General features: G+C 38.8%; 2 protein-coding genes across 19 annotated transcripts in view; one reads left to right on the forward strand and one right to left on the reverse strand.

Annotated features, from left to right (window-relative positions):
• Positions 1–14,011, forward strand: part of CaMKII (Calcium/calmodulin-dependent protein kinase II) — an 84,803-nt gene extending 70,792 nt beyond the window's left edge. For 4 of the 15 annotated variants that reach the window (XM_066738143.1, XM_066738146.1, XM_066738144.1 and 1 more), the window contains 4 exons: positions 7,362–7,437; positions 7,546–7,640; positions 8,138–8,252; positions 8,371–14,011. In XM_066738143.1, the coding sequence (XP_066594240.1) occupies positions 7,362–7,437; positions 7,546–7,640; positions 8,138–8,252; positions 8,371–8,503 (419 nt within the window). In that variant the 3' untranslated portion in view covers positions 8,504–14,011. The other 11 variants (XM_066738142.1, XM_066738145.1, XM_066738147.1 and 8 more) reach the window with 8 other exon arrangements.
• Positions 14,012–16,203: 2,192 nt separating this feature from the next.
• On the reverse strand, positions 16,204–22,435 carry LOC136780073 (DDB1- and CUL4-associated factor 6-like). 4 transcript variants are annotated; one of them, XM_066738134.1, is made up of 15 exons: positions 21,826–22,435; positions 21,446–21,600; positions 20,822–20,939; positions 20,560–20,738; positions 20,338–20,473; positions 20,096–20,256; positions 19,857–20,025; positions 19,422–19,670; positions 18,975–19,335; positions 18,791–18,900; positions 18,609–18,701; positions 18,497–18,548; positions 18,289–18,426; positions 17,347–17,599; positions 16,204–17,011 (listed from the first exon to the last, which is right to left on the reverse strand). In XM_066738134.1, exons 1-15 carry the CDS (start codon positions 21,914–21,916, stop codon positions 16,859–16,861), a joined length of 2,418 nt encoding a protein of 805 aa, XP_066594231.1. In that variant the 5' UTR covers positions 21,917–22,435; the 3' UTR covers positions 16,204–16,858. The 4 variants fall into 4 exon arrangements, with proteins under 4 accessions (XP_066594231.1, XP_066594229.1, XP_066594228.1 ...); XM_066738132.1 differs by having other exon boundaries at positions 19,404–19,670; XM_066738131.1 differs by having other exon boundaries at positions 18,975–19,338; positions 19,404–19,670.
• Positions 22,436–23,035: the final 600 nt, after the last annotated feature.

Raw genomic sequence — 23,035 nt, forward strand, 5'->3', positions numbered from 1 at the left:
GATCACAGCTGGCAGAATTAGATTGGAAGTGGGTATAAGGTATAAGTCGGCATGTGGCGCGGCGTGATCGGTTGTATAGGAGTTGGAGCAGTGTAGAGTGCGTCGAGTAGAATCGACGAAGCAAAGCTGGGGCTGGCAAAGATAGAGCGAGCGGTGTGAGCAGGCGAAGATTGTTTGCCGAGAAGGAACGCGCGCGGCGCAAATTGCAAGACGGGATTACCGGCTTACTTTAGTCTCGTCTAGCTCGAAAGCGTGAAAAGCTTTGAAGTAGGAAGTAGGGGAGAAGCCAGCTTTGCATCCTGTCTGTATTGCAGCTTCTGCTAAAACGCACCTTGGACCGACTGTCTCCATACAGCCGAGCCTCGTGTGGTTCCTATATGTATATATATATATATATATATATATATATAGGTGCTCTGTGTCTCCCCCCCCCCCCCCCACTTTACCTAACCTTGATCCAGCAACTTAATAGTATACACGTTACGATCGAGAGAGACCGATGCGTGAGTTGACCGTGACACACCTTAACGAAATAATTCCACCTAGCTTGGCCTCACACTGCAGCGACTAACCAAACCACCATATCCGGTCTCTTCACCTTGAATTTCCTTGCAATCGAATTGCTCGGAAGAATCGTGCTTCCCACTCCCCGATAATTATGTAAGCCACGGATGCGTATGTTGAATTTTCGTGAGAATCTAAGTTTATATACATATATATAGGCCTCTCGGTGTTTCCCTACGTGGAACTTGGCGAGCGACTTTTTCTCGCATTATTGGGATGAGTCGTTATGCGCTGGCATATAGGAGCGCCGCGACGGCCACAGATGCATTTAGATGCAGCCAGCAGGTAGAATAGGATATTGCAGTGCTAGTGCATCGGCAGCAGCAGCGGCAGCACGTGCACTCTGCTATCAAACGGAAATATACCTGCTGCTCTCTGGCCACTTGGCATTAGTCGGTGTGAAAATAGATTGGCGAAGCATCGCATTGGCTCGACTCTTCCTCGCCAACGTCTCTCTCTCTAGTATATCAAACTCTCCCGATGCTTCGCTACTCGCGATTTTATTCTTCCCTATAGAGACCAATCGATTCCCCTCCCCCGCGCGAGCCAAGTCCCAACGCGTTTCTCCAACTCTCCCACGAAAACTATGAGTGCGCGATAAGACAGGAATTAATTCAGACCGGCTGTTTTTCTCGAGGCGATCGTCCGACGACGAGTCACGTATATCAAATTATATTGGAAAATGTCGAGCGCCTCCGTTACTCTGCCGGGAACCTCCAAGCAGCAGGATAGTGAGTCAAAGCTTTTCTATTTATTCCACTTTCTTCCGTGCATCTCCTTGTTTTATCACTTTCTCTCTTTAGCCAGATTTTTTTCCTTTTAAACATTACGTCACTCGGAGAATCGAGCAAATCCCGCAGTGTAATTCAAACAGATGCGTCGTGGCAGCAATCATTGATACGAATAAATTTGAGTGTAGTGTGCCTTTTTTTTTTTATTCTTGAAAATAAACTGGCACGCGGAGTACGTCACGTGACATTGGGAAGATTTTCGAGGAAAGTGGGAGAAATTCTGATTAGAGGAGAAAATATAGTTCGAATCCCGGGGGTCTCGCATCGACACGCGGGTATATATACCGATCCTATTAGCTTTCCGAAGGTCGTGACTTTTATCCTAACGTTATATCCGCAGCAGCCACTTTTTGTAATAAGACGCCTGCCTCGAAAATTGCAACAATAACCGCCGCCGGAATGAATCTATTACTCTTATATGTACACGCGTAACACGGCTTTTGCATGAAGATAATAAGGAGGAATGCGCGCGTAAATAAACTCGAGTTTTCTTCTATCATTGAAGCATGCAATGATTAACCCGCATCATCTGTAAAAGAATCAAAGGACGCGCCGGTATCGGCACAGTGTGACTAATCGCAAGTGGCACGTAAAAATTGTGGTTCTTGTGAGTCTCGGTGTACAATATGTGCATATATAGCTCTAATTGGATATAGAAATTAAGAAGATGACTCTGTTTGGAATGAACGAAGGCTTAGGAACGCCCCCGAGTAGTCCTGCGGCCGCGTCCGTTTTCTCCAGAGTGATCGGTGCGGCGACAGCGGCGGCGGCTGGCGTCGCGACGCCTACGCCCGGCAGGCAGGCTCCCGCGAGCCCCCTTGGCTTGGCCGCGGTCCTCTTGCACGGAGCCCAAGGTAATATCTCGACAGCCCGGAGTGTTATTACGTACCTCTTGTATACTAACCTGTGCTTCCATTATCGTGCATGATTCGGATCTCCGACGAACGGACCGCCAAGTCCAAGTATATAACGTGCTCCTCGTTCAAACCGTTGCTAAACTTTTGTCGCATTTGCGTTATTTGCGAAAAATATATATGTACAGTCACTTTGGAAATTCGTTATTTTTTTTAAATAGAAAGTAACTCGCAATAGCGCACTTTGATAGGATATAGTTTGATGAAAGTGTGGATTTTAGGTGCGACACGATATAGTTGAGGTTATTTGGGACTGATAAAGATTTGACCGGCGGGTTTTAAGTATGTTTGTATGTGTGTGTGAATGGGTGCACGCGCGCGTGCTTCGGAGAGAAGGAAGGAAAGCGCGAGCAAGGTATACATGGTGGATAAAAGACGAGAAGGAAGCATAAATCTAGGCGGCGGAACGTCCAATCGGTAAGGTGTTTTTCTCCTGACGAGGCGCATCTCTATGAAAGCATGACTTGATTTTAGAAATCGCCTTTTCGCTTTTACTCTTCTTGCGCCTGGCATTTTGACTTAGAACCAACTTATCTTCTCCCAGCTTGGTTTACGTCCCTCGAGCAACGCTGAAAAATTCCAGCATCGTCGACAAAACTCATACTCTGGACCATCGGCCCATCCCAACGTCCAACGTTTTCATTGCAATTATAGCGGTCATTGAAAATGCTTCGACCGCAGAAAGATTCAATTTCATAATTATACTGAAATCTCTCCGCCTAACGCTAATCCCCTTTTCCTTACGTACAATTCAATATTTTATCATTTGTATATTAGATGCTCGAACCCCTGAAAAATTCAGTATAATTTTGGTCATCGCTCGATAAGAATTTTTATTCGTCATCCTCTCGTCCCCTCCTGCACTGTTCACGTCGCACTACCGCAATATCCCAGCACGCATTTTTCAACGCTTTCTCTCTCTCTCTCTCTCTCTCTTTCATTGATTTTAGTCTTGCCTCGAAATGCGACTCTCGAATTCGTAAAATTCTTTGCCAATTCAGCAATTATATTTATCGAAGAGAGTCGAGTCGCTTTTGTATAAAGGTGGTACCAAGATCAATTGGCAAGATATTGAATTCGCGAGTCGCTTCTAAAGCACTGACGCTCCTTGGTTACAATGATTTATCTCAGGAAGCCGTGAATTGAGCCCACGTAGCCGAGAACACAGCCCAAATCGCCTGTGCTGCAGCCGTTCTCCATCCTCTTCGTCAGCGATCTACCTCAGCCCCAGAGCAGGAACGCCCACGGCGAAACGCATCAACGAGCCCCACGGTCTGTAACACGACATTTAACCAGCACACCTTCCAATATTTTCCCAGATTCCCCTAGCTCTTTTATTCTCGTCCTGCACCATACGACTAAACTTTCTTTCTTAATCCTCTGTTTGCTCAACAAAACTTTTAGCATCCTCTCATTAGACCTCGCCGCCTTTAATCAGTTCCAAAGCTTCTAACATTTTTCGCTGACCGCTTTCTTCCCTCCTCTCCCTCCCCTCCCACCTCACCCCTTTCCTGTTCTCATCTCTGTACTTTCATCTATATTTTTATCTAGCGCCAGGTACACTGTGGAAGTTAATGAACATTAGCTCTGTGCAGCGATGATAACTACTCCGGAACACTACAACACTTCTATCATTGTTTTTCGCCTAAGGCTTTATTCTTTCACCCCCCCCCCCAACCTTACCGACTCTCTTCCTCATCCACCATTATAGCTACCAGATCAATACTAATTTTTTCACACAAAATGCTAATTCTCCCAATCGCATCTATTATTTTCTGCTCAATGTTATATCGGGCTTTTTGCAATTTTGTCATAATTTAGTGCTTAATAAACAATGTGTCCAGTCCTCTGAGTTCTCTTTCTCTTCTATAATAAAATTTTAATATTTTAAACAAGTTAATGAGATGTATTGTTACACGTGTAAATGGCAGCGCCTACGTTTCGAATATAATATAGTTGGTCATGCAAATACTATTTTAACGTTCGGATGAGAGAGAAAAGATTGTTATTGGTACATAGTACCTGTATATATACATACATGTTTATAATAGAATGGTATGCGCTATCGTTTACACACACGGAGAAATCCTAGCGTAATGCGAGATCTCACGAGCTACCCGAGTTTCTGTGCAATGTGCGTGTTTGTTTATAATGCTGCATGCCATCTACATATAAATGCGGGTCTTGCATGCCAGACTCGGAGGGCAGACGTGCCAATGACGAGGATCCCCTGGTCGACCACGGTGACGTCGTCGAGGATCATGGTAAGAAGGATGCCGAGACCATTCGGTCCATCGTCGACAATAAGAAGAACTCCCAAACGTGCACCAACTTCCGATACTGCACGCTCCTCTAAAACTTAACCAAAAACATTTTTTAATGACGATACGTGCATATGTATATTCACATATGTATACATACAAATATTACGAAGATTATTTATTTTAATCCAACAATTGAGTCATTCGGTATATAATATTTGTGTGTACATATATATAAACCTACCTTAATGTTTTTCTCAATTTCAACTTAGCAGCTCATTTTCGATCTTTCAAGGAAGCTAAAATTAATTATATACGAAAGTGTGCCATTCGGCTGGGAAAATAGAATCCTTTCCCCAAGATTATTATGGGACGTATAATTTTTCCCCTACGATAGGAATTTTAAGCGATTCCTTATTGTACATAGAAAGTTTCGAGACCGGTACTTATCGCTATCGGATTTTCCAGAAGAGTCCAGTCAGAGACCCAGAGTAAGCTGACGCTAGAGATATCTAAGAGGTACTCGCCGCGTGCTGGCCGGCAACTCTTGATTCGCGGATTAATTATCCTTCGCTAATCAGATCCAGCGTCCATTAGCGAAATTACATCGTCGGAATTGGTTGTTGCTGCACAGACTATCGATTTTTCTCCGAGCCAAATTCCTTCCTTGAAATTTCCAAAGCATGTGTCGCTATATATACAGCATACACTGTCATATGTACAGGGTCCGTCAATTAAAATGCCCCAGAGTAAATACTATGAATACTTTTGGTTTCTAATTCGTACAACTGTTAAAAAAATAAAAATCTTGCACAAAAACTTTCCAAAAGCAAATGGTATAAGATAAACGGGAAAATTCTTAAGAGCGAAAATTGAATATATCTTTCAAAGTTACGGTGATTCGCATCTTATTGCCTATATTCATGGTACGGGGCGTTTTAAACGACGAGCCATATACTATAATAGTTTATGCAGTAGGTGCATACATAGAAATTGGTAGATTCGTTAACCACCCCATTTCCAGCTGTGTAACGTTGACGCGAGAATACAAAGTCGCAGTTTCGTTTGAACTTATCTAATAGCTCTGCTTCGCCTCCAGTCGTATATATATATATATATATGTATGGCACTGAGATAAAAAAATACTTGAATAATAAAAAAATTTGAATGGCATGTCGCGGTCGCTGCAGTGGTTTTCAGCAGGGAATGGCAGAGAAATCTATACGCAGTAGTGAGTAGAAGAGCAGCTGCTGGCTGGCCGAAGAGAATTATTCGTTAAAGTGTACAAAGGTCTGATTCTGAGTTATCGAAAACGCGCGCCCGAGTGACATCGCGGAAATCCAGAGGAATGGAGACAGTGGATACAGTTGGTCCCGGCAATATTCACGAGAGGATTAAGTTGACGCTTTTTTCCAGCCTTCTGGCAAAGAGAAAAGGACAAAAGTCAATTGTTTGTCGGAGCGAGGCACGTATACGCTATATGGCGAAAGAAACGAGTGTGAAAATGTGTGCATTCAATGCTATTTTAGAGAGTTGTGTAAATTAGGTTCGATGTCGGAGGCGATCTAGCACATTGGTCTAACACTTGGGAGAACTTGATCCTCAGAGGTGAATTTAGCAGTCGTCTGTCTTCGCTGTAAGATGATGATGTACGTCTCGTCTCTTGTGAAACATTTAATAAAAAGGGTATGGGTATATGTGCTTGTAGAGACATTAAGAGAGATAAGAGATTGCTTAAGAGTCGTGTGTCCTATCTGTATCAAGAGCACCAAGCAGCAGGCAGCAGCTAACTCGCAGTTCTCAGGTAAAGTTGGCCTCTCGCGCTCGCGACGCGATACTTCCCCTGATATGAGCGCCCGTGCTCGCCGCTCGCGACATCAAAATCTTTCACGATCTCATCAAGTATAAAAGAGAAAACAATTTCATATATATATATATATATAGCATCGGTTAAGCTTTACGAGAGACAGTACTAACATTAGAGGGAACATAGATATATATATATACCTTTGCTGAAATATTCTTCTTCGTTTTATTCTTTCTCTCCCTCCCCAGCCTCCTCCTTCTCCTCCTACTCCATTCTTGATTAGATTATAAAAATGGACAAGATGGGTGAAATGAACCTTTAAATCGATTAACTTGCAATTGAACGAAAGCCTTGATACGGTGGTGGCGTAGATGATGAAACTATCCGGTAACTTTAAAATGTTTTTAAGAAACTCGAGACTCGATGTAAAATACAATTTTACAAAGTAGACGATGCCTCGAGGTGTGCTAGGTTTTATTCAACTTGATATATATATATATATATATATATATATATAGATTTTTTTTATGTGTATTGTACTATGCAAAATAACGTAAAGTTTTGAAAACTGATTCGAAGTAGAACGTTCGAGAATGCTGGTGGATTGAGTGAGAGTCGAATGAAAAAATTGAGCGATGATTGAGAGAGAATATCGTCGTGGTCGGGTCCTAGTAAAATTTTTAATATAACATATATATATATATATATATATATATATGTAGAGAGAGAACACGGGAAAGGTGAGAAAAAGTGACGCGACGAAATTTTCAGTGAAAAACACGTACGTCTCTTTATCGTATAGAATTTGTGGAATTGTCGGTATACGTGTTTTATTAAAAGAAATAAAACAGCAATTTAAAGAAATGAGCTGAAAGAAAATAATAAGAAAAGAAAAGAAGGGAAAATTCGTGCATGCCATTGTTTGTATTATCGTGTTTAATGTACGTTGGAACGTGCCCGTACATTTTACCCGGGCAATTCTCATCGTGCCTTCGACTTATTCTGATCTCATTGACAATTCCAGCCAAGCGTCAGGAAATCATTAAGATGACCGAACAGCTCATCGAGAGCATCAACACTGGTGATTTCGAGGCGTACACGTGAGTCTGAAAAGAACAATTTTCATTTTCCATTACACTTGACATTGGAACGTACTACAAAGCAGTGTAATTTATGTCCTTGTGTGGTTTTCTTTATGTATTTTTCAGGAAAATCTGCGATCCACATTTGACCGCGTTCGAACCAGAGGGCTTAGGCAATTTGATCGAGGGAATGGATTTCCATAAATTTTACTTTGACAATGGTAATTATACGACTAATTTACCCCATACTCGCCATTTGGAAAAATTCTTGTGAGAAAGTAAAGCGAGTAGAGCTAGTAGATGCTCCCTTATCGTTGTTGTTGTAAGAGTGCAAAAGGAAACTACCAACTATAAGGTTCCTTATATACATGTGGATAGTATTTCGAGAAGTTGAATTGCTTTGAAAGGAAGAAGAGAAAAATCGTATGTAGCTATAACAGATAATAACCTGCAGTCGTGGTATGGTTATACCTTGAATGCATACGTGATTCTTTCTTATGTGTAATATACGTTGAATATGCCATTGTCGTTCCACAAAACTAATTTACTTACGCTACCCGAAGAGATTTTCGAGATTTCTTGCCATTGTCAGTATATCTCATAAAAAAGACATCATCCGGACACTTTTACTTATTGCCGTATCCCTATTATAAAAATTAAATATTTCACGTATCCTGTATCGAAGAATTAAATTTTCCGTCATCTTTCATGTCAGCAGTTTTGGGGAAAAATTGCAAAGCTGTCAACACGACGATTCTCAATCCCCACGTTCACCTGCTTGGCGAGGACGCTGCGTGTATCGCGTACGTCAGACTGACGCAGTACATGGACAAGTAAGTATCACAAAAGTCTATACATATATATATATATATAATATAGAATAGATAAGTAATAAAAGAAGAAGAAATAACAAGAAAACAGAAAGCTGAATTTTTGGAATAATTTTTTCAGGCAAGGCTTAGCGCACACACAACAAACCGAGGAGAGCCGCGTGTGGCACAAGAAAGACAACAAATGGCAGAACGTGCATTATCATCGGAGCGTGGCGATAGGTTCATCGTCATCGTTCTATGGCCAGAAATAGGCCAAGTCCTGTCGGAAGGACGAACGTTTCAACGGCGGCGATTCGTCCAGGACGAGGACCTCGACGATGGCTTTGGTAACGACGGCGACCCCGAGGCTACCGGTAAAACCACCAGTGAAGCGCGTTTACCCCGAGCCAGAGGAGGATAACAGATGCGTCAAGTGCTTGGAGATCGCAAAGAGGATCAAGAGTTTCGTGCGAGCCGATGCCGCCGCCGTCGTTAATTATTTTATGCCGCGTATCGAGGAGCACGATCCGCGCATGGCGATCCTCTATCGGGAGATGGAGTCTCATCAATCCACCTGTATGCTTTATCGGAAGCAACGAACTTTGCTCCCAGCACCGCGTCATCGCCCTTCCGCAGGTCTCCCTTAGATCGTATGCATGTATATATATATATATATATATGTGTGTGTGTTTGTATGTGTGTATATATATATATATATATGCATTCGTAGACAGCATAGTACAAGCCTGTGCTGGTGGCACCTCATATGCAGCAGCAGCACCAACGGAGAGGGTGACCTCTGTCCAGGAAATGACGCAAGTTGCTGCTATACACATACCTCCGCAGAAAGGCCCGACAGTTTTCAATATACCTGCGGTCAGCCTATCTAAGCCTTTCTTTATCAATGGCAAAGAAACCAAGAGTAACAGTATTATATCAACGGTTGAGCAGTAGACGGAGGAGGGAGCACAAATATCGTCCAGGAAGAAGACTGATGATACACCAATGCGACGCATCAAGCAGATTTAATATTCATCGTTTCTTTCGCAAAGACCAAAAGCGTTACCTGCTCTCTTACCTCTTCTATATTACCAAGCCTACTATACCCAATTAGATTCGCAACCGGAAGAGCATGCTTGACACGCGCAAGCCCCCTCCCTTAAGCCCACCCTACACTTGCACGTTCTTTCATTTCTAATGAATGAAAACAAAAAAAAAACAAAGAAAAGCAGAAGAAAGGAAAACGAAACGCGAATTATATTTAGTTTGTGCTACCCGGTAGCGTGAGAATATCGAGATATAAAGGAAAAGAGGGGCTTTCGCTAATTTCATCGGTCTCTATACTGGATAAGAAAAAAACGAAAAAAAAATAGAGGATATAATCCTTGGTTCTCTATCCGTGGTCATTCTCTCTGCCTCCTGATCTTTTCTTTGAATCCCCGCCTTCTACTCCTCTCCACTCCGTCTCTCTTTGTATATATCCGTCGATGTTACATGGACGTAATCTCGCGGTGATAGCTTATCGGGACTAGCGGACGCCCGCGCCGCACCACGCCACGCCGCGCCATGTGGAGCGTCGTTGCTCATCGAATAACGGAAGCTTTGTAGGTGATTACCATTGAATATAAAATCTTTTGTCGAATTTTATCTTTCTACACGTTCGTACGTCCTCTATACTATATTACGACTTACGCGTACACGAAAAAGTCTTCGTTTTATGAGAAAATTGAAGGAGCACTTTTTGCCATCTTGTTATATACATATGATTATATAAATATAAATATATATATATATATATATATATATACATATAGTATATATTATTATAAATACAAATATAAATATTACGTATCGCATACATGCGTATATATACATACATAGCCACGTACAGGCGTGCCCCAACAACGTGTATCCGTATATATAAGGACGAGTGCGACACTCGTTGAGCCAAATTCGGAAATCATCAAGCTCTGCGCTTCGAAAAGAGACTCTCCGACTCTTCAATATCGTGTATTCGCGATCGATTCAACGACTCTTGTCCGATTTATAACGAAGAAGAAAAGAAAAAAGCGAGAACATCCCTTCGGTGATCTTATCCAATTGCCTGATCCTGCGGACGTGAACGTATCAGCCAGTTCTTATGTATATCGATGCAGAGTATACGGATACGGATTTAATATATTGCAGATACTATATTTATATATATATGTGTATACCGGGTGGCCGGTTAACTCGGGTTAACCCTATCAATTTGGATGGTATACGAGTATAGCTACGAGGAACAAGTTTTTCTATTGGTATTATTATATAACAATAGCCATTAACGAATATCCAAGTTTTATTGAAAAGACGACAAATCGATCGACTCGAGGCTTCCCGTTGGTGGAGCGATCGGCCAATCTTCTTCTATTGATCGGACTTGGCCGGAATACTCCTCGGACCAATCCGAAGCCCCGAATTCAGCAATTCTTATAATCCTCGATATGCGACTTGTTCGGTGTAAGGGTTAGATTTAAAAATGCGTGGTGTATGTATCTAGTTTTTTCTTACGATTACTCGTGTTACCCTGTATTGTACGATTGCTCGTGGTTGATCGGTTACCCGGTATATATAAATATAATTGAAAATTAAATTTAAGAAATAGCTATTTCTACTACTCTAATTCGTCGCTTCTACGTGTGATTGTTGTATAAAACAAAAAAACATTTATTGATTTATTATTATTGTTATTACACAATCATCATTAACGTTACTACTATTGCTATATTACTACTACAATTACCATCATTACCGCAGCCGTACTATATCCGATGAATATTATCGTTCTATCGAGCGCGCGGACGTTTAAGTCTATACGAGAATTGTCTGATTTTTCCTACCATTAATATCTTTATCGAAATACGAATCAATTATTAAATAGCGATATTAACAGTCTTTATTATATGCAATTTATATAAATACGAGTTTTGCGAAGGTTCAAAGACGATCGAAGCTAATCGAATCTATTTAATTAGAGCTTACCGATTGACTCTCGGCAAACATACATATATACATACTTTGATAAACCGACACGAACACAGATCATAGATTAGAGGCAAGATGCAGAAGCGTGTGCGTGCGTGTTATATTACGATCGATCATAAATTCTAGACAATTTCAAACTTCATTTCTAGGTACTCGCGTCTCGTCTCGTCCACTCTTCATCAATCTTACACACAATTGATCAGTTTATCCTCCCCGGCCCGTGTTCCAACGATGATCGCGCGCCGCGTGCGGTTATTGCGCAAACTATGAAAAACTGTGTTGTGAGACTTTCGTGAAACGGACAGAGATGGAATCTCTAGCTGGTCGAGAAGCATCGGGTCCTCCCAAAGTCAATCTCGCGCGTTAAAAATCACTCATTCCATTCTTCCTTTACCTCGGACTCTCCCGAAAATCCTGTCTGCGTGGGGCTGGAGAGCCGCTGACGGAGGCGGCCTCCTTCAAACGTATACCAAACAATTTTTCTCATGGATCGGTGCATATGGCCGAGCACAATTATCACTGTTTTTTCGTCTTACTGTGAATTTTATAACCAGGAACGTTCGTCATTTCTATTTGCATATGTATCTTTCGACTTTTGTCCCTCTTCATATGCCAGCAGTGTAACGACGTAAGATTGGCCCGAGCGCTAGACTCGCTCGCCATTTATCTTCAAAATGATTTGTCCTATGTGTATCGTGTTGTATCCAATTAAAGAAAAATGGAAACAAACAGAGTAAAAAAAAAAAAAAAAGAGAGAATAAAAAACTGAAAAAAGGCAAAAAAAAGAAGCTGAGAGATTTCATAGTGCAGTGGCCATTGGCAGGGGAAGAATTTAAGGGAAGAAGGGGGAGAGGATGGAGAAGAAGAAGGGAATATGCTGCGCATGAATTTTTAAGCTCCGGCACGATAAGTCGATCTGTGTGTTTAACTTTGCACGCCCACGATGTTCGGTTGAGCGAGAAGCGCGCAGCGATTCTTCCCACCGCAGGGCGAGAAAACCCTTTTTTACGGGGTGGGGGTCGCTGCCCTCTTGCATCAGACCGTTTCGCGTTTCATTCTAATTAAACTTGTCACTGTAGCGAGAAATACTCGCGCCTATTCATCCATCAGTCGTCGTTTGGCCTAACTACTATTCACATTTGTCTATTTCCGTATAACGTATGAGTACTACTACTAGGTATATACATATAATAAGTGTGTGTATCATACAAAAATATTACGATACGTTTGAGCTGTTGAGAGCACAGTGCGTGGAGATGGAAAACGATGTAAGCGTATTGTACTGTACGCAGCCTGCGTGAGAATTAGTGTATTAAATATAGAATGTCTATGTTGTAAATGTAATAGCGCGTTCGTGGATAATACGAATGTCGTGACAGAAAATGGGCAAGCGAGATTCTGCAAGTGGATCAGTTATTTCGGTGGAGATATATACACGATTCGAGATTGACTCTAGAGCGAAAGTTTATCCTCGTTTGGCTCGATTCAATTTGTTCGGTGGGTGTAGGAAAACAGTATGCGTGCAGGTTTAATTGCGGCGAATGACGAATGATGCGAGAGAATCAAGGGGAGGGGTGGGAGGATAACGAGACGGTCTGGATGCTGAGAATAAATGTGGATGTGAATTTTTTGATTAGCATACATGTGTACATACGCGTGTGTGAGTGAGAGAACGCACAAGAAGCCAGACCGTAATTCGGTCGTTGTACTCGTGTGGACGAAGAGAATCACACCGATCAAGAAAGATCTCGTTGATGGGGATGTAGAATCGATCGATATTACAAATGAAATAAAAGTATAAGGATAGGAGAAGGAAACTGTTATGTGCTCTCTCGTAAGTGCAGCGTTTCTCGCAGCCTCTGGAAATGTTAAACCATTGATTTTTCTTCAAGGCTGCATATGTACAGCACTTGATCCTTGCTGATGGATTTTTTCCATATAGTAAATACCTGGAGGGTTGGACATTTCCGGATCGCAAAGTACATAAATTAATACAAATAAATGAGAGACAGCCGCGTTGCGCGAAGCACGCGTTTATAATAATTGCGTATAGTTCGTAGGATAAATCTCGTTTTTTCATATAAGATATGTATGCTGCACTCTCTATAACAGACATAAGTTTAATGTGAACCAATGACATGACGACCGATATATATATAGCTCTTATATACTGTTCCGAACAGTGCTTTTTCTTCGTGAATTATCTTCCATTGCGAAAAAAGCGCGAACGCACGTAGACCTGAAATTGCATTATAAGAATACCTTTTACATTAGCACAAAAATTCGTTCGCTTCGACACACGTGTAGTACAGGTACTACTGATATATTATATTTACGTATAGAGCCACCCTGTTGAACTTCGGTGCAAAATTTGACGGTATGAAGAAAGTAAACGAGAGAGGGGGGGGGGGGACATGATGGAAGAAAAGAAGGACGGAAACCTCTTATTGTGTCAAGTTCATATACGTGTTACGTGTGTATAGGAGAGGAAAGAAAGGACGACGAGAGAATTGAGTTCGCTCGCTTTGCTGAATCCACGTTCTTCAATCTCCACGGTGCTCAGACTTACAAAGCGCGTGTCTCGTATAATAGCGAATGAAAGGAGACAAAATTATGATGAGGAACCGATAGTAAAAGAGAAAGAGATATAAGATGTACCAACTGGGTGTGCCCGACTGTGCCTCAAAAAGCAGAGCAAGGTCCACTCCGACTAATGTAATAGATTATAACCATTATGAATTACTTAATTACTGTCATTATTGTTATTATTACGAGTTTCATTGTTATTATTGCTATTATTATTGTCATTACATGATCGTTATTGTCATCGTCATTGTCGTTATCATTATTATTATAGACTATGAATGATTAATTATTTTCATTTCGCTCATTATTATTATAATAATTATAGTACTAGTATAATGGGTATTACTATGATTTCATTATTATAATGATTATATTGTATATCGCGCGCAACTGTATAAAGGCAATGGGGAACGATGCAACGTGACGCGAATCTCTTCAAGCGCCATGTCGAGTCCTGCGACTAATCAAAGTTAGTATCAATGTTGCATATATGCGAAGAGAAGGGACTGCGTCTTCGTGTTCCTCTCTTAAGGAGGGATACGAGCGAGGAGAGAGGAGAAGAAAAATTGAACAGAGGGTAGTTGAGCTGGCCAGCTTTTCACGACAAAGCGGGCGTCTCCGCCTCTATCGTGGCATCTCTCTCTCTCTCTCTCTCTCACTACATTTTTCTCATCCACAACCTCAAGCTCCAACTCTTCTCGGATACTACGAACGAGAGAGTAAAATTCGCCACGGTAGCGATCGATACAGGCGCCTCGGCTCCCTCTGGACTCTTTTCATCAACACGCCCAATTTTATGGTTAAATCTCACAATACTTCTTTATGCGCTGTACTTATGATTCTCTTTGTCACATTGCTTAATTTGATTTCAGTAAATTTCGCTCGAGCGATTATTGTGCAACTTATTGGCATACAAACTAACGCAGTGAATAAGACGGGATCTCTGTTGATGGAATCTGTCCTTGAAACGACAAACTCCGTCTTCGAGGGGCGAGTAGAAGCGATCACGTTGCTCACCATTAATTATTGCCAACTAAAACTTACGATCATCCTCTTCTCGGTATATTTAAATATAAACGCTATTCATTATTATACAGACATTATGGATTTACGGTAAACGGATAAGCGATTGATTACAATTTTGTCCTAATGTTCAGAGAAATAAAACAATGAGAAGATTACGTCTCCGTAATACTGCCGAATCATGCGTGTGTATTATATTATAATATTATATACACACACCCATACTCACAAGCGCGCTCCTACTCATAGACAACAAACGCAAGTACGTAAGTCATTATACACAACAAATATACATATAAAATATAATATAATTATGTACCTACTACTTATCGCGCCTCAGCGACTGAACCTGTACGCTACTCTGTACACCACTTCAAATTAAGCCAAAATTTACCTTGATTTACGTCGACGCTTTCGCAGTCTTTCAAATGGCCGGTTGAAACATTTATCTTTTCTTATTTTTTTCAAACAATACAACTTACTTACGCCCTATATTTTATACGCTTCGATCTTCTCATAATTATTATGATTATTATTAATTTTATTACAATTTGCAGCGTTCGTATTTTGTTATTAAATTAGGTTCTATTGTTGAATAAGTGGTTTTTATTTGTTATTTCTATCTTTTGTCATTCCTATGTTCCACATATCGCGCTCCTCTCATTTTTTTCGTCAAAGAAAGTATGCTATGGATAAAAGCAAATTATGAGATTAAGAGATCAATATTAAAAATAATCAGTGTCCTCGAACGACTTTGCTACTCATTAGAACAATTTATGATCGTTAGGATTTATTTCCCAAGGAATACCTATTAACTCTTTCGTGAGCAAGACGAAATCCGTCAATTTGTTGAATTTAAGAAAATTGGAATCGCCATATCGCATCGGCCAATATTGAATTTTTCGATTGTCGACCTGACCTCTGTGTTCAGCGACTCCAAAAATTCTAGAATACAATAGGTTTCATAAAAGTTTGATTAACCGAGAGGAAATGAAGTAGGATTGACCCAAAAATACATCAATGCCCACGAAAGGGTTAATCGAGAAAATTAGGACACATCAAAGGATAATTCACGATGATGCATTCAAAAGTTTTATTATAAATAAATCATCTACAGTAATCAGTTGTCTCATATCTGGACGTACTCCTACCGAATTTTGTCGGATATTGAAAGGAAACAAATATTGCTTAAGCACAAAAAACTCTACTTTGTCAGTGATTACATGATTTATTTGTTGAGTCCTTTCGGGACGTGGCATTCGTGCCCTTCTAATAATTGTACAAGTAAATTTATCACTTAATTCTATTATTATTGTTTGGGAAACCTTTTGATAGTAGATTATTCATTCATTTTTAAAAGGCACATTTCACACCACACCTGCTTTGACAGTACGAATTCAATTTCATTTGTTCTATCACGCAACGTTCCAAATCCTCTATTTAATGTCAGCTCATTAACTTTTCCATAGTAATAACGAAATGTTGCGCCGCGTAACTATATAATCATATTGCACAAATCAAATCACAAAATATATGAGCCACTTAAAGTACTATACCAATTTCGGATAAAAATAAAGGATAATACATGAAAATATTGTTTGCTTATCTAATAGTCTCTAGTACCTAGATAATCATTCTTTCTGAAATTATAAACATAAATTTTATCATTTGTAAACAAATTTGTCTTGAATATCGAAATCTAGTTGGCTCATGTGATTATGAAGTCTCAGGGTTCTCGAATTCTCTAAAGTCTGTTACTATCAATTTCAGCACTTCAGCAATAATTGAATTTAGCATTTAGAACTTTTGAAAATTATGTCATTCTCTCTCTCTCTCTCTCTCTCTCTTCCTCTCTATCTTATCACTAGTTTTTTTTTTGTTTTAATTTTTTATCACGATTGTCACTTTCGGTCATCACGGAAAATCTATTTCTCACTTTTTTATTTCAAGCTACAATTTATGAAAACAACGAAATCAACTCCTTAACCATGGTGCTACTCGTCCCTCTCGTCACCACTTCTCCTTCTGTGACGCCCTCGGCCTCTCCGTATCTGATTAAGACAGGCCAGCATTCTGATCATAAACACCGCTGGTACAGTAATTGTATCTTTTGTTTCTTCTAACATTACAGCATTCCTTTTCTTAAGCTGCACAGGTACAAACATATAAAGAATGTATAGTAAAAAAGGTTATATGAGACGAAGCAATAATCAAACCGACAAATAAACATTAACAAGTATGGGATATGCGAAAACCGACAGTGACGTTACGACAAGAATCTGTAGCAATGCATATGCATAATATCAATGCCAACTGTCAATAAACTTTATCTGTTTTGATTAATTTTTTTTTGTATGCATATGCATATATATTTGCAGATTCTCGCTCCATTGTCATTGTGTTGGTTTATACTACCCCAATTCCCAGTAGGCGTTAAAGCAAAATAAAAGAATATTTATAATTCGATAGAGAAAAAACTTACGTCGTCTGCGAATTTTTCATCAAAGTTCGATTCATCGTTGATTGGCGCCCATAATTTGACATCAAAATCGATTCCTGAAGTGGCTAAAATAGGCAGGAAAGGATGCGGCTGCAAACAATTAACGACGTGCTGATCAGCTTCCAGCAGCATACACAATCTTGCGGTATCTCTTTTCCAAATGAAGACGTGGCCGCAATCGCTGCCAGACATGACGAAATCGTCTCCCCAAAAGTTGGCTTCTTTGATCATAGTCCTAAAGAAACTAGAGTGAAACGAGGGAAGGACAAGAGTTTAGAATAATATGATGGAACTGATGATCAATGGCCCAGTCCGTTCCAAGGCTTTTTCGGAGCCCAAACAGTTTTAATGCCTTCTTGGCTTCCGATCATTGGAAACTTACAGACACGTTTTGCCGACGCTGGAGAAAGGGATCTTTAGTTATAGTAGTTATCATGGTATAAGGCTGAAATTAACCAAACTCACCAAACCCTGCAAACATAGATCTGGTGGACAATTTGTTAAATTCTACTATGCTACATCTGAACCATTCAAACAGTCTCATCTATTATTCCTTTTAATATATTTTTAATGTATATATTAATAACGTGTTAATTTCGTTTCATCCTTTAAACATATCAGTTTTATAAAGAACATTTTTTTTATTTCTAAACCATTAACTAGATGCAAACATATTTTAGACAATTTTTAAGACGGCGTAATAATTAATGTTTCGGCGGCTCTTAAAATGACTTGCCGTCGAAACACTACCGCGTCTCTTGATAGGTCTATTCGTTTTCGCTGTGCTGATTATGTGCTAGAGCAATAAGTTGTAAAGAAAAAATATATTTTTTCTTATTACAACTGACTGCACTAGTTCAACAACGTAATGAAAACGAACAGAACCGATAAGAGAATCTTGACGAGGATCGAAATTTCACGCACCTGGCATTACGGTGACCTGTATATTTTTGTTTAACACACAATTCAGTAAGGTACATGTCATCAAAGGTTTCATGACTGTGTGCAGCACGGGCGTTCGCTATAGCTTCATCCATTTCTGCTTCTATTGGATTCACCGATCTAAAACATATTTTCACTTTAACAATTTTTCGAGCTTCTGATCATTTTCTAAATCAATAATATAAATTACCTGTGATTCGTTATTATATCTTCATCGTCACTATCTACACATGGTTCAGTTCCTGTATAAAGTGTAAAATACAGTTAACAGTTTCACCTATGTTTAATAATCCAGCACTTACTATCTCTGGTGTCAAGTCGTGGACGTTTTTCAGACTCGTTACTTGGTCCTGCCGCCACACTTTCATCAGTGCGACTTTGACTCCCAGATGGTCCTATAAGCATAGTATTTATAGCATACAAAACAAATAAATGTAGAAGCGTTCTAGTTTCTGTTTATACTATCTCTCACTCTCTATCATACCTGCAAGATAATTATCACGAATAAATTCATTAGCTACACCCAAAGATATCGTCGCACTCGTTGAGCTTCTATCAGAGTAAGTTAAATTTACAGCTGGTTCACTACCGTGCCTGGATAAACGAAATAATTAATCAATCTCATCTTAACCTGTAATAGCTATATGACAGAAGAAAAAGAAAGATACTTTTCTAAAAACCCTTCTCTCATTGAAGATAATCTATCTTGAAGATTTTCCATCATATTTCCTTCTCCTTGTCCTTCAGTACAGCTTTCTTCAGCGAGAGACGCTTCTCCCGAATTATTAGACTGCAATATGGATGGCAGTGCTTCAGTTTCAGTGGAGAATCTTTCCTGTGTGATTTGACTAGAATCTGTTTCCATAGGAACCACTTCCAATACAGCAGCGTTTTCATTTGATACAGAAGTATCTGTATTGGATAATTCGGCAACAGAATTGGGATGATTGACCGCTACCGCCTCTCCTCTATCGACATCATCTTGCTCCATATTCGGCTCATCAATGTTCAGACTTTCCATTCTATTCTCTTCTATTAAAATAAGCCATTAATAAATTATCAACAACTTACCTAATAAATAAAAGAAATAACAAAACCTGTAGTAACGTGATTACCAAGCATTTGTAAGTCATCACTCTGGGATCTATTCAGCTGTTGCGATTCATGATTATTCGAATTTGATTCTGGATGATCCTCATCATTGTTATGAACATTTAGTTGCCGATCTATTACACCTTGTAAATTATCTTCGCCACCACCACTCAAAGCAGCTCGGGTAACGGGGTCATTCAGCATCCGACTCAACACATCAGTCATTCTTTGCATCAAAGAGTTGTGTAACACTGGACGTGCTTGAGCAAATTCTAACCAATTAAAAAGAAAATTTCAATAATAACGAAAAATTAAATCGAAATAAATTTTCTTGATTAGGCCGGCATAACTTGGCGTAATCGTAAGTATTGTCATGCGGTTTTCCTTTCTAAATGTTTGTCGTCGTAACGTTACCATATTACTTAATAAGATATAAATTACAAATTTGTTTATTATACCTAATCCATGCCGTCGACCACCTTCCCGCTCGGGACGCGCATCTGGACCAGTGTCTGACCAATCCCCTCGTAATCTTAATCTACGCACTGGTTGAGATGGTTTTGTAGGATGTTTTTTAGCTTTCCCTTTCATTAAAGCATTCTTCTTTAAATGTATGCTACCCTGATCCTATTTTAGATATATTTGAAATTTAGTCAATCCAAAATTGTTTATGGAAAATGCAATAAGTGTTACATACCTTTATACTAAACAAATATAAATGATCACTACTGTAACTAACAAGTACATCTTGTCCATCAGGGCTGTAGCTCAATGATGTAATTCTGTAAGAATTTCCTTCAAATTCGGGTACAGTGAAACTGCACATTGGCCTCACAGCTCCATTATCTTCTGTCCATCCTAAAATTGGATTTTTTTAAGTTACTATCGTTCTTAAGGGATAATAATCATTTCTTTTATACTTCTCACAAATCACATTACCCGTGGCTGGAGTGCCTAAAGTACGACGATCAAATGTCCTAACTGTACTATCAGAGCAGCCAATAGCTATTTGATGAGGTGAAACAGGATTAACAGACAGTGCAGTTACAGCTTTTTGACAGCATATAAGTACATCCTGGATTAAATTTAACACATGTTGTATTTTGTTGTAAATTTAAATAAAGAAATATTTTGAATAAAAATTAATATTATCATTCTTACCTCCTTGCACCTGGTAGCATTACATTTATCCTTTATTCTCAAATCAAAACACCTTACCGTACCATCTTCACCACAACTTAAAAAACTATGAGGCTCACCAGGTATTGTCGCGATTTCATAGGTCGTCCCACTATGACAGGTAAACTGATTATGAAAAGTTTCTGTTCTTCTCAGTAAATCTGTTAATAAGGTGGATCAAATACATATGTAGTAATTCACACTCAATATTATTGTTTAACTAGTAAAATATGATTTACTTTACCTGTATATAAAATAATTCCATCTCCACTGCAAGATACTATACGGTGATCATCGCTATTGGGCAAAAATTTGGCACTAAATATATTGGCTCTGTGGCTAGTCTTATAATCGGTCAATACCTGTAAAAAATATCATAACTGAATCATAAATAAATAATACATATCTAGCCAAAAGTATTATGCAAAACCACTGATTGCGTATGATAAAATTAGTTTGCAATAGTCTATATGTATTTTGTTTCATTGGCATAGGTACTACATACCTATTTATGCCAATGCTAATAGCTCATGGATATGTTATATATCATGTAGGTCTTTAAAAAATAATGCTCAACTATATAGTCTTTAAAAAAATGTACAGTTAAATTGTATTTAAAGATGTCATTTGTCATAATTACTTAGTTTAGTTTAACTTTCTAATTTATTTTTTCAAAGACAAAGTTTTGAATAGATATTTAAATTAATTTAACTTTATATCAATTAAAACAATAAATATTTTCTAGCTGTAACACGCATACTTTAGATTTTGTTTTAGACATTCTTGAGAAAGGAATAACTATTTTGAAAATGCAGGTCTTGTTTTGTCAGCAAACTATTAATTGTAATATAAGTACATTATATATTACCTCATAATTATATGGATTGGTGAGTACAAGATGCTGATCGTCACTACCAGACAGTATTAAATCTCCGCTTGTATTCCAACAAATAGAATTAACACAACCATTATGTACCTCTAACCTTTTTAACAATGACATACGTTGCAACAGTTGAAGACTAGCTACAATTATATAATAAATATGCAGGTTTAAATTCATATTATCAGTAGGATATAGATAGACATTGCTTCTTCTAAAAAATAACTCTAGTAACAACAGGGATAAAGAAAAATCGTATGAAAGAAACAATGTATTTTTACTTTCAAGGTAAAGTTTAACATAATTTAAATCATTTTAAACTTTTCAAAGAAAGAAAGGAAATATTAACTGTGTGTGAGTAGGAATACCTTTACTACTGTTGAACAGCTTGACCTTTGAAGAATCATTGTACGGTTGGTAATAAATATCATTAAAAATGTTAGATCTTGTCTTCTTCATTGTAAAATTTTTGTTGCGATCGAATGAAAGGAGGGACTTTGAAAATACATAGAAAATGATCTGGTAAAGGTATATATGTAATATGTGTATTTCGTTGTTGCTCTAAGGCAATTATGGAACGAAAATTTTCGTTTTACTGTATCAAGTCACAAACTGAGCACATTCCATTGTAAAGAAAACTCACAGAGATCATAGTAACGCCGCATCCTACTCAAACTAAAAATAAACTCCGAAATACGAAAAATCAGCAGAATTATATGATGGTGTTGGAGATATTTAACTGAGAACATCTGACCTCATGTATACAACTGTGGCTAGGCATGATCACAAATGCAACTGTGGGCCGATTGAGACAACGAGGCCGTTTCTTTTAAATATTTTTTAAATCTGAATCAACAGAACTGCTAACAATATGGCAGACATCACACTTATAATCATTTACTCCAAAAAGATACCCCACGATTAAATAGAATCAAATAAATTTAAAGGCGATGAAAAATATCGATAAGTATAGGAACGAATAAGAGATCCGAGTACTTGAATATAGCACTCGAAATAATGAAATCAAAGACGTTGATTGGTCAATTTCAAGTAGTGCCAACCTAAAGTAGACCGTCACCAACCGTCACTAGTTCACTAAAAAGAGACACATCTGCCATCTTGGTGGGTAAGAATGTAAAAGAAGAAACGTCAAAAACTGACAGATCATTTGAGGTTAACAAAAGCGAAAATTACAAGAATAATATAAAAATAAGAGAAAAATAATCGGAGAAAATAAAAACAAATGTAAGGTAGATTTAATTATTGCATTTAATGTATTAAGTGCTGTTAATGTTTAGTTATTAATTTTAGTTCTGTTAGAAATATGTACAAGTTGTCCGTGTTACATTACTATTATTATTATAAGCGTTTTTTGGGCCTTAAATATAACGCGCTCTTTTTCGATTCTGGCAATCTTGCGAAAGAGAGTAGAGAACGAAAAAAGGGTAGTAAGCGGGAAAACCCTATTGTACATATCGATCATATCATTGTATGATAGCTGGAGCGTTGAGTGAGGGGAGTGATTTATATGTATGTATGTACGTGGATGAAAGCGAAGACAAAAACGAGATATATAGA

This window comes from Prorops nasuta, unplaced genomic scaffold (assembly GCF_024137725.1).
Source record: "Prorops nasuta isolate Cenicafe-Biocafe unplaced genomic scaffold, Cenicafe_Pnas_1.2 PNAS00018, whole genome shotgun sequence".
Lineage (NCBI taxonomy): Eukaryota > Metazoa > Arthropoda > Insecta > Hymenoptera > Bethylidae > Prorops > Prorops nasuta.